This window comes from Petaurus breviceps, unplaced genomic scaffold (assembly GCF_028583685.1).
Source record: "Petaurus breviceps papuanus isolate PSGF00001 unplaced genomic scaffold, PetGlider_PUasm1.0 90743, whole genome shotgun sequence".
Classification (NCBI taxonomy): Eukaryota; Metazoa; Chordata; class Mammalia; order Diprotodontia; family Petauridae; genus Petaurus; species Petaurus breviceps.
The window spans coordinates 13808641-13821725 of NW_027187332.1; the positions used below are offsets into that span (position 1 = coordinate 13808641).

Below are 13085 nucleotides of genomic sequence, written 5' to 3' on the forward strand. Positions count from 1 at the left end.
GTGAACAGTAGATTGTAATTGTTTATATTTTTATTATATGTAATTGTTTTATTAATTTTCCTCCAATTGTCATGGTAATAATTCTATCAATAAAATTTTTTTACCTATGAATAGCTATTTCCTAGACTGGTTGATCACCTAATTTATGAAAAATACTATTAATTTCCAAAACTGTGTTAATTTAAGAAAACAATAACAAAATACATGTTTGAACAATAACATGAAATGTGGATATATACTGCTAGCCATTGGCTAACTTCTCTGATAAGTGTAAAGCGCCTGAGGTGTTCACCAAAAGCCAAGAAACACATATCCTTCTGACTTTTTCTTTGGTCTGTAAATTACACTGTCAGCTTTGTGGTTATCTGTACACTAGATCACAGTATCATAATATTTAGAGGCAGAATGGCCCTTAGAGATAGGCTAATGCAACCTCCTCTTTTTTATTTTTCTTGAATTAGAAAACTGAGATCCAGGAGTTCAATGACTTTCCCAAGGTCTTAGAGGTAGTAGGATTTAGATTCAGGTCCTCTGGAATCAAATCTAGTATTTTTTATTCTCTATGTGTGTATGTCTGTATACACATACTCTTTGAGCACAGACACACTTAGATATTTCAAAGACATAATAGAACAACAAATTTTCTCATTCTCACTGTAGTGGAAGAAAGCATTAAGCTTTCCAGTTTTTAAAAACTATAAATTCCAGTTTAGTGTAGATAATCGATCCTGAACAATGAAAAAGAGGAAAAATCGGGGGGGGGGGGGGTTGGTGGCACAGTAAATAGAGCACCGGCCCTGGAGTCAGGAAGACATGAGTTCAAATCTGGCTTCAGACACTTAACACAAAAAACTAGCCGTGTGACCTTGGGCAAGTCACTTAACCCGAATTGCCCTACCTTCCCCCTCCAAAAAAAAAAAAGAGGGAAAAATCTTCATCTCTAGGTCAAAGTTACTTCAATAAGCTGCATCTAGTCAGGAAATTCTGTATATATTAATCTGTGCTCTGCCATTAGTAACAGACTCATTATCTCAGAGTCACTGAGCAGAGGAATAATGAGACTTTTTTTTTCTGATTTCTTTTTTTTTTTTTAAGCAATTGGGGTCAAGTAACTTGCTTAAGGTTACACAGCCAGTTATTTCTGGGTATGGTGCTGAGTATCTGAGCCCAGATTCAATCCCAGGTCATCCCGACACTGGAGCTGGTGCTCTTACTCACTGAGCCACCTGGCTGCCCCTTTTTTTTTTTTTTTCTGATTTCTTACAGAAATACGCCACAGCCATTTGGTCTTGTTATTTTAGCCACCCATCTTCTATAGCAGTGTTTCCCAAAATAATCTAGTCACTTTTGGGGGGCTGAGGTATATTGAAAGAACCTATAGGATGATAAGTGGTGACTGGAGATTTCAAGTGCTCTCAGGATAAAGGAGTACAAAAAGGAAATTAAGCTGCTTCTTGTCCTGAACATTTTTTTGGGCCATATTATATGTAGATAGATATAGATAGAAAGATAGATAGATAGATAGATAGATAGATAGATAGATAGATATAGTATGTGTATATATTAAATATATGTGTATGTATATATACACATATATAATTTTATATTTAACCTTTTCAAGGAGAAAATATTATTAGTACAGAAATTTTCTGACACTAGCACTTAGCACAGTGGCACTAACTAAATACTTGTTGCCTAACTCCTGGTCAAACCACTTGGTAAAACAGAAAGAAAAGAAATTGTCTCTCTGGCTTCTTTTGTTCAGCCCTGGGCATAGTCCCAGGCTCAAGTGGGAGCAAAATAAACACTTCTGTGTGATGATGATGATGATGATGATGACAGCTTAGATCCAAATACTCTTTGGATCTTAACCTGAAATCTAAGATCTCTTCATTCAAAATTTGTTAACAATTTGTAAATACCAGACCAAACCAAAAAACACTCTGTCATCAACTCATTAGGATGAAGCAATCAAACATCTGTGCTGGCTTTAAAATTACTTTTTAAAAAAATTTATTTTAGTTTTCAACATTCAGTTTTATAAGATTTTGAGTTTCAAAATTTTTTCTTTCTCCCTCCCCCTTCCTCAAAACGGCAAGCAATCTGATACAGGCTATACTTGTACAATTATCATATTAAACATATTTCCACATTAGTCATGTTGTGAAAGATGAATCAAAACAAAAGGGAAAAACCACAAGGAAGAAAAAAGTGAAAATAGTATGCTTTGATCTGCAATAAGACTCCATAGTTCCTTCTCTGGATATGGATAGCATTTTCCGTCATGAGTCTTTTAGAATTGTCTTAGATCATTGTATAAAATTACATATTTGCAATAGTTTTATTTGCCATTCACTTCAACGTCAGTAATTCATGATAAAGGGGAATTTTCAATTCCTATAAACATGAATTCTCCTACAATTCTATCCTGGTACCCTGGGTTCTCCAAGGCTCTGATGGAATGCAGGCATTGGCAGGGCTCATGAAACTGGCAAGCCTTTGAAGATGGGCCCTGTGACAAAGACTGTCATCCAAAGACCAGCCTACCTATGTTTGGAAAGGCTTGTTACCAAAAGGTTGCTCACCAGGTGATGAAATATCTCAGTTAGAACAACTCATGAAATTGTCTACTAATATGCTATTGGGGACCACAAGTTAAAAGATCTGTCAAATTGAAAAAGACATCAGCTGAACTCTGAGTTCAAATCTGACCTCTGATACTTGGGAAGAATTCAACATGGGTCAAATCACAACTTCCTTGGCCTTAGTTTACATATCTATAAAATAAGGCTTCAGAAGTCTCTTTTAGCTATAGATCTATGATCTTCAGAGAAGGAACAATCTAGTCCACCCTCATTTTATAAACAGGGAAACTGAGGAATGGGAGGATTAAATTGGTTTGCTAGAGCTTTGTACTGGTAACGGCATTAAGCACACCAAGAAAGTTAGGAATCCCTGAGATACTGAGGTATATAAAAAACAGAATACTATCCATTATTTATAATCAGTAAAAAAAAATTATCATAACAGTTTTATTCTAAAATTTGTGCCAATCCCTTTTATGAGAGTAAATAATGTCAGTTTATAAAGTTAGTTTAGAATTAAGAGTGTTTGTTCCTATTTGCCCTTATGAACCCCTAGAAATTCCATACAAGGTCATAATGTGGCTTTAAAATAAATTAATAACATTCAAGTCCCCTAAAAAGCAACCACATGTCCAACTTGTTCTAATCAAGGAAATTCATACCTCTACTTCTACCTCTCATTGTTTCATGATCTTTATTCATCAGTTTGGAGAGCTCCACCTTGGGTGTACTTATCTGGACAAAAGCAGCTAGAGATTCATACCTCCTTAAAGAATCTGATTAGGATAGAACAACAAAGGGCCTCCAGATTTAAACAGAAGGTGTTATTAAGAGCTAGCTATGAAAAAATCTCTACTTCCCACATCAGAATGGATATTATTGGCCCTTGGATGCCTGATGGAGATAGACAAGATAAATGAATAACCTAGCTATTTCTACTTTCTATGTGATTGTGAAAGTGTTGTAAGTAACAAGCAACTTGCTTTTTTCTTTTAGTTATTGGATAAGATCATAGATTTTGAGCAGGAAAGGCTCTCAGAGGCTATAAAGTCTAATACCTTTTTATAGAGATGAGGAATCTGAGAATCAGGGAAGGTAAGTGATTTGTCCAACGTCACAAAGGTGTTATGGGAAGGAGACAAACACAGCTACTCTTACTCCACAACCAGGTTCTTGCCACCGTTCTTTACTTCTGGACGCCATCATTCCATAACCCCCAGGATTAAGGTAATGTGAGCCCAACTTGCCTTTAACAAAACCAAATGCTAAAAACAGAAGGAGCAACCCCAAGTGGAGAGAGGTAGGGTTGCCATTTTGACCTTGCCTTATATACTGATATGCAACTTAGTCAGCAGCACCAAATAAGGTAGCACTCTCTTTGATGGGGGACGGGATCCCAATAGGTTCAGCAGGAATTATGATCTTATCTAAGACCAGAAAACCTGCAATATAGTCTGGAAAGAATTCAAGGTCTCAGGCTTAATTGGAGTGGGAGTTGTAGAAGTTTATTGTTACTGCTTCTATGAGAAGCAGGCAAGAGTCCTTTAGGGGACCTGCAAGTGAGAGGGGTACATGCTTTTACCTTTAAAGGGTAGGGCTGCCATGGTCAGGGCTGACCAGATGGGAGGGACCTCAGTGCATAGACAAAGGTCAGAGCTGACCAAGAGGAGCATGTGAATAGATAGTTTAGATAAGATTTGGGCCAGGTCGAAGGAGACAAAAGGCAAGGACAAAGGAGGGTGTGGGCCAGGCCTGAAAAGAAATGAAGAGATTAAGTAAGAACAAAAGGGGTCACAGGGTGTTGCCTAGGTGGAGTGTGGGATAGGGAGAAGGGGCAGAGCTCAAGGGTGGGAAAGGACAAATTTCAGTTACAACTTCACAGACTGGTTTTACAAGTTGGTTTGACCTAGACCCCAGGAACCCCATCATCTTGAGGTCAGTTAACATAATTCTGATTTCCAGGACATTTCTGACATGACTAACAGGTTTGAGATATTTTGCTGAAGGCAGGGAAATGTGAATTGAATACAATATACCTAACTTTGAAAATTAGTTTTTTATTCTCTAACTGCCTGTTGCAATTATGATTTCTGGTGGATTATTTCATTTGACTAAGGTCTCTAGAATGCCATTTGCTGCTTTGAGGCCTTCCTGATCATGTCAGATTTCTTCTTAAGTCAACTAACAATTTGAATCAAGTGAACTTTTATTTGAAAATAATTTTTATGGCTACAAAATAATTCACTTGATAATATAGTAGCAGAGCTGAAAACTTCAAAATGATTGCTTCTAGAACCCAGGATAATGGTAAAAGGACCACTTATTGAATGCAAATCCTCTGAAGAAAAGCTTCTGCACACAAAGTAAGACGAACCAGTGGCTGCATTGTTTATTAAGTTTCACTTGATTCCTCCTGACAACCATTTAAACAATGAATGTTGGGAAATGTCCCTCAAAGAATCAACAACAATGGGAGGGATCAGAGCTTTTATATTTAGCTAATACTGTTTTAAAAAGGAGAAAATATTTCTTCCTGAAGGGATTATGGGAAGCCTTATTAAAGACACCTGCGAACAAAACAGGTGACAAAAGATCTTTATCATAACTGATAACTGAGTTATCCTTAGTACAAAACTGCTTTCTCAAAGACAATGCCTGTGATAGGCCCTTGCTATTAAATATGAGATCAAGAAATCGACATTGGTGATATTCGCCAATGATAAGTTTAACTAAGATTAAGTTGACAGATGAGAGAAGACCTAGCTCTTTGTAGTTCATTTAATAGCCCGAAGCAAAAATAGGTACATTATTTCCTCACTCTTTTTGGAATATTTTATGAGGAAGATTATAGGGGGAGGCCTAATGTTAAATATGGCAATTATTGCCCTATTTTAAAAAGTGACCAGCTGCCCCATTTTAGAGTTGCAAACACAGAGAATGTCTCTCAGACCCTTTTGTTTTTATTCAAATGAATCATGAATACTGAAGAAAACTGCATTTTCACCTGTGTTATGTGGAAAAGTACAGCTGCTTCCAAGGGTCTGGTGTGAGACTTCTACTTCTAAGGGGTAAAATAAGTACCCACATCCAACAAAAAACACTTGCAGAAGAAAGCAATTAGAGGCTTGTGTTCTAAAAGTCTGCAGAGTCCGGATTTATTTAGTTTTGGTAAACAGATGAAAGGACTCAACTCGATAACTATTTCAAGTCAGATATCTATTGCTATGTTTCTCTAAGACAAACAGGAATCTAGGCCTATGGTTTTCAGGCAAACAATTTAGATTCAGCTAATTTTCCTGAAAAAAAATCAAGCGTGAACTAGTGGATAGAGGGATAGTAATGGTGTCAGAAGAACTGAGTCCATCAACCTCTTGGCACACTAGTGGATAGAGGGATAGTAATGGTGTCAGAAGAACTGAGTCCATCAACCTCTTGGCACACAAAGTCCACGGACAAGACATCTGACCTCTGGGTACCCAAAGCAAAATTTTAGGATTATTATTTACAATTGAGTTGCTATAACCTAAATTGGCTCAGGTGGTTTCCAATCTGGGAATTTTCTACATCAATGTAATCACAAGACAGGTTTTGTCCCCCAAAATACATGATAAGTGATTTATACTTTTCTGAACAATAATTCTAGAACAGCTTCTAATATCCCCCAGAGAAATTATATTATGGAACAACTTTTGAATATAATGAAAAAAAAAGTCAGAATATCACATGGAACAATGATAACCTTACTTCAGGGCCCAAGTACAACTTCTTTGTCTTGACATTAACTACTAGATACAGCACGATCCATTAGCATTTTGGAAGAAGAGAAAAGGCTCATATTCACCAAACATTTATAGATGCTAACTAAATTAAAACAGACTAGAATCTCTGAAACTATTAATAGAGGTATTTTATTTCCAATGAAAAATACTTGGGAAATGCAGATAAAAATATGGTGATTGGAATCACTGAAAAGAAGATGGCATAAAACAATAGAAAGGCTATCATGGAAACATTAGAATTTAGGTACAAGAAACTGGATGGATGGGCCACAGATTATTTTTGAAGCCTCAAATTCACAGATGAAACAAAAGTTTTAGAGAGGAAAAATTCTTTGTGGGTTTGTTTGTTTTCTTAAAGATATTTCAGCTATTAATGTGTGAAAAGTACTGCCTAGAAAAACAAAAAAGACATTTCCTGATGTAGCTTTCATCCTGTACTCAATTACTGGATCAAATAAACTTGGCCATTCAAGGCTTGGTACCTGCAATAACTACTTTCTATTGTTTCTGTTAACACAGTATTATTTTCATCTTATTATTACTAATCTCTTCTTTGTAAGGAACCACACCTGTTTTCATCCAAAAATGGTGCAGTAAATATTTGGTCTTTGTGGTAATACAATGCATAATTTAGTTAATCTAGGCTATCTTTCCGTGCGAGTTGATTGTTTCTGTATTATGAAATGTGTTCACAGTAAAGCAAAACCCATGCCAGATACCCCAGAGGCAAATCAGGAGCAACTTACCAAACATGTAGCTGTTATGAATTGAAACCCTGACGTGATAGTGTGGCCACGCCTACGGGCCAGTTATTACTCATGTTAACTTACACTTGGAATTATAGCCACACCTTTCTCTTACAAACAAGGCCTTTTATCAAGCTAAAACTACATACTGTAAGATGATTTTCTTTTAATGAACAGGATTTACAGAATTAGCGACTCATTTGGTCTCTGTTTAGGAATCCAAAGTCAGTACCATATTACCTGTATGAAGTCCAGAAATGTCAGTGGCAGTAAGTCGTCCAGATGGCCGATGTCTTTGGAGAAGCGATTTAAAATTCTTCCTATAAGAACAGGATATGAGAGAAATTGTTTATTTCCCTAGATAGAGGCCCTTAAGAGAAATGATTCAGAAACAAATCAAAACAATACTTTAAATGCATATGCATTTAATATATTATGCATTCATATGCAATAATCTAATGCCAACTGTAAAGATGAAAAAAAGTAGATTTATAGTTATGATTCTAAATGGGATACCGGGTATTGTTCAACAGCAATTGTAATAAAAAAAGAAAATAGGTGACTGTTAAAATACTAAATGGAGGAAGGGGGAGGGGCAGCAAGAAGGGTCCTCTATACACATAGTTATGGTTTTTCTCTAAAAGTTAACTATTCTATTTCCAAGTCCATGTGCCTCACATTTGGGGAAATGTAATATGCTGTCATTCCCATGATGTTAGTTTACCAGCCCCTATTTACTAATTTTTCACTGACACAAACAAAACTTATTCTTAAATCAACGAAGGTGGGACGAAGGAAAATAGAAATGCTGGCACGGAAATTACTTAATAATTTAGGATCACTACTTATCGCTGATTTTTTCATTCAAGTAGAACCTAAGAAAATGGGATCTCATAAATGCTTCAGTGATGCCAGACTACAAGGGCTTTTTCATAAGTATCTGTTCTTCCTAACTCTGGAATTAAAAACTAAGCTATACAGACAAAAAAGATAAATGTATTCATTCACTGAACACCTGAAAGTAACCCGTCTGTTCAGTTCACTAGACTTTCTTTTAATGTATGTTTCACAACGGTTAACAGCTCTTTTTGGCTTTAAAAGAAGCACAAGAAGGGGCCCCTTCCCTACAATTCTGGGGCAACTAACCTCTGAACGAAAGGCTTTTTAAAGGAGGTGTAGCTTCCTTTATAGAAGCTGATACAAGGCCTGCTTAGCCCAAACTGGATGAATAGTCAATAGGCCACAGCAATCATGATGCTACAGAAAGCTTCTCGGATTGCAGTAGCTGCTGGAAGACTGTCCCTCTCTCTCCCTCTTCCCCTCTCCCCTGCCTCCCCGGGCAACAGGTTTGTTGTGGCAACTTTGAAAGGATACCTGGAGAAGGCTTCTGCAGCCAATTCCAACTCAGCAATGACTGAGCACTGGTGGAGAGACTGGGAACCTGACTTCTTTTGTCCTCTATCTACCATTAATCACACACAACCATCTGGGCAAAGTGGGGCAAGTCACTGGAAGCTCCCCGGGTCTCACTGTCTTTAGGCATAAAAGGATACATCAGGTCCCTTCTGTCTTTGAAATGCTACAAAAATGCCTTGATACTCCTGGTTACATCTAACACTCTTCTGAGTCTAGAATCTGCCTTTGGCTATATACCTGAAACGCCCACATTTTGTGGAAGAACTTTCACTAGACTACTAAATTACTTCAAGTTATGTTAAGGGAAGTTTGGCTTTCATATATACAGATGAATGAAATGAAGGGTCTGTGCTCTGATGAGTTCTGAGAACAAAGTTTGCCAAAGATTCTAAAATAAATTTAAGTGGTCAAAGCTGTGAACAGAGTTGTTTTTTCCCCCAACCCCTTTCTCTAGAAGTCAAGTTTGTTTGCTTCAGGCTTTATTGACCAAGGAGCAGAGGTGGTAAGTTGGTGGGAAAATTCCCTATTAATGATGTAACCATCTACCCTGATGTAGAGATACATATCTGTGGTTGACAAGAAAATACACTTAGTGGAAATGATACCTTTTAGAAAGGAGAGGAAGGAGGGGAGAGAGTTGGAAGAAAGAGAGAAAGCATATAGGTTAGGGTAAGGGAAAACAAAGAGTGGATGTCATGTAGGAGAAAAAGGCTCTAATAGCTGGAACTCCTTAATCTGAATTGAGCCATCAGTGTATAAGTTAAGCGACAAAGTGATGTTGGTGATCTGGATAGAGACACTGTCTCTACTACCAGAAGACAGTTACGGATGATAAAAATGGTAGGCGTCTGTGTGCGTGTTGGTGGGGGGTGAGGGAATCCTTTTCAGAACCGTAGGAAAAAAGAACTATTCGATTTCCAGGGTAGGGAGCACTCTCCCTAAGGTCCCTGAGGTGACTTGCACATCAGTTCAGTTACTGAGTAGCCTGTCCATTAGGGTCTGGGTCTAGGGTTCAGCATTTGATTTCTAGGTTGCAATCCTGCTTGCATCTCTGGGCACCTGGAGGAAAATGGGGAGTTGGCCTCATTCTGTCAGATTAGGAGGCAAAATTGATGCAATGAGAATCAATCCCAGACTAGGCTTGTTGGCCTCTTTGTGTGAGGGAGGGTGTAGCTCTGAGGCACCAATTATTTGTACTAATAGTACCCATGAAAAAAATAAGTACTCTCATTTTTGGAAATGCTTTGTTAGACTAACTGACACCATCGTAAGGGGGATGCTTGCAGAAGGGTTTAAAACAGAGAGATCCCATTCAGGATATGGGAGGACCATGGATTTAGAGCTGAAGGGGGTCTAAAGACATTTTGGTCCAAAGGCCAGAGGGGTAAGTGACTTGCCCAAAGTTACACAGCTAGTGTGCAACAGGCAGGTTCTCTGATACCTGAACCAGTCATCTTTCCATTGTATCTCAAGACTTCTCCAGTGCTTTAAACAGAACGCAATGGAGGGAAAAGGAAGAAAGACAGTAGGGGGAGAGAGAATTGTTGGAAGAAGACTGAACTTAGTGCAATATAAAGCAGAATTTCTAACAAATTGATCTTTCTGAAAATTGTGCAGATTCTTTCATGTGCTAGTAAATTCCCAGTTACTTAAGTTGGCCAGGCTGAGGTTGCATCATGAGAGACAAGAGATAGCACAGAGATGATTTAAGCTTAGGGCAAGAGTTTCTGAGACTCCTTCCAATACTATGATTCTGACTTCACAAATAACTGGGAAACAAGCTACTAACAGATTTATAGCTTTTTAAGGCTGGAGGAGACATGAAAGATTATCTTGCCCAACTAACTCATTTGAAAGATAAAACTCAGAGAGAGGTTAAGTAATGTGCCCAAGTGACATGGCTATTTTGTATGGCAGAGTTATTCTTCTGACACTGAAAAAGGTAACACAGCCAATTTGCCAGAGGGCACACACTGATGGGGACCTCCACATTTTAATATGTAGTAATAAGGAAGGAATATATGAAAATAGCTAGGAAGTCACAGTTGCCTTTGCTAGGCTCTTCCTCTCTGCCAGGGCCTGGGTTTGTCATCCCAACTTCTATCCTTACTCTCTTTTCTTGGCAGAACTCCTGGCTTATACATAGACAGTGCTTAATGTGTGTCTACTGAATAAATGACTTCAATTTTTTTTTAAAGCAATTGGGGTTAAGTAACTTGCTCAAGGTGACAGGGCCAGCTATTTCTAGGTGTGGTACTAAGTATCTGAACCCAGATTTGATCCCCAGGTCCTCCCAACACTGGGGCCAGTGCTCTTACTTGCTGTGCTACCTGGCCGCCCCTATGACTTCAATTTCTATCTAAAGTCCTGTCCACTCACTAAGCATTTTCATAATAGAAATTCTACTGTTGCCTAAAACTCAGTATATTTCTAGGAAACAAGGACAACATCTTCCCTGAAAATTTGTTTCACCCTTCAAACTTGTTTACTTGAATCATCATTCTTCTCAGTCGCCTAGGCTAAAAATGTTTAATTTACATTTTTCCTTTATCCACTAGGTCTTGTCAAATAGCAAAAGCTGTATTTGTTTGTTTGCCTATTAAACTTCTCTGATTTCCTTTATCCTTTTTTTCTCCTGGCACCACCCTAGTACAGAGTGTTATCATCTATACTACAACAGCCTTCTAGGTGGCCTCCTGGATTATTATAAGGCTTCTTTCTAACAATGAATCCCTATACCTGCATGGTGGATTACTCATCCTTAAACATGACTTTCATCATATGAATTCTCAGCTCAATGTAGTCTAATGGTCTGTGCTATTTAGATACAATATCCATTCTAAAGTTCTGCCCTATGTATCATGTGATGATTAAAAACACTAAATATGCCCTCAAGTGAAAATCCATCTTTTTTATCCTTCAGCTTTTTCCTACTGCAAATATTATGAAAAATAAAAAATAAATGAAAAAATTTTTTTCAAAAAAGGTTTTGACCTTGTCGACCTCTTAAATGGGTCTCAGTGACTTCCTGCAGTCTATGTACTACACTACTGAGAATTGCTGTTTCTGAACATAATGGAAGAGGAAAAAAATACATATATACATAAAGTGTGTGTTAGTATACACAACCCACACGTACATACACAGCCCCAGTGACAGAACATAAAATGGCATATAGAAACACACAGAATTACCTATTGCTGTACATTTAAACTCAAAGTAATTAGGATAGTGATAACTCTAATTAGGCATAGACAAGATCCCTGGAAGGTAGAAGCAGATAATGGAACAGGAAGAATTATATGTTTCTGGTGTTTTTTCCCCTCTGAAAAGCTTTCCTGGAGGAAGTAAGACTTGAGAATTTTCAATGTCGGATGGAAAAGTGACTGGGTGGCGAAAGTGTGAGGTTTGTCCAGGTGAGAAAAATGACATAAATGAGGGGTGGGGAGGTGTAAAAGGACAAAGAATGTGAAAGGGATAACAAATATTTGCCTAGCTGATGCAGATAGCCTGCTCTGATGTGTACTGAATGATGAAGAAAATTTATCAAGTAAAGTAAAGGGACCATGAAGGAAATAAGTAAAAAAATGAATAATCTAAAAAGTCATTTTAAATCATTAAAAAAATAAATGAAAAACAAAACAAATGAAGTTCCTTCCCAGAGAAGAGAACAATAAAACATCTCCCTTGTTAAGGCCTATTAAGACAAAATGCTGTATTTTTTGGTAGATGGGGGTCATTGTATTAGGTTAAATGTTTTCTTTTGGTCAAGGAGAGGGGTCAGGGAAGGGTGGGTGTTCAAATTATCACAATGTAAAGACAAAAAACAATAATAAAACTGTTTAAACTCTAAAATTTAAATTCATTTTAACCAGAAAAAGCTCTAATTAAACAGATCTATATTGATATTGCCCTACTAAAAAAAAAAGACTTGAAATGTATAGTGATAAGATTGCTAGACTGCACAGCTGACTTTTAGCCCTTATTCTGTGCTGAACTTGCTATGTGACCTTTGGCAAATTGCTTAAGTTCTGTGGCCCACTGTTTCCCTTTCTGAAAATAAAGAAGTCAGAGAAGATCATTCCCACAAGTCTTTACATCTCCAGAATTCTGAGGCCATTAAATTCTCACATGATGTTGCTTGGTTGTACTGGTATTCAACTATTAAATTTTTTTTTAAGTTTCAAAACTTGCTGTTTTGTCATTAACATGTATGATTTCTCTAAGATAACAGCAATTTCATTGCTGATAAATATCTGCTAGCTGAGTTGCTCCCATGCCCCATTCTCTCTCCCCAAGAAAAAAAACTCTGCACATTAAAAGACATAGGTAATTTATTACTTATTAGCAAATTGTATACAAAAAGGAGACATCAAATAGTATAATCAAATTAGGACAATGAAATATTTCTCATTACTTAAAAAGAGAAGAAATATTGTTTAGTACAAAGAACACTGAATTGAGAGCAAGCTGATCTCCACTATGAACCTACTCTGCCATTAACCAAACACTCTGTGCCTCAGTTCCAAAGAGTTAATGCAAAAGAGTTTGATGGAACT

The 13085-nt window shown here is 37.3% G+C and overlaps 1 protein-coding gene across 3 annotated transcripts in view; it reads right to left on the reverse strand.

Annotated features, from left to right (window-relative positions):
- The window catches only part of ABCC4 (ATP binding cassette subfamily C member 4 (PEL blood group)), a 286479-nt gene that overhangs the window by 102981 nt on the left and 170413 nt on the right, over positions 1-13085 (reverse strand). For all 3 annotated transcript variants that reach the window (XR_011164289.1, XM_069067341.1, XM_069067340.1), the window contains exon 20: positions 7351-7430. Coding sequence is in view for 2 of the 3 variants with exons in the window: in XM_069067341.1 (XP_068923442.1) it covers positions 7351-7430 (80 nt within the window). In the remaining variant the exon portion in view is untranslated. The remainder of the gene's footprint in view (positions 1-7350; positions 7431-13085) is intronic.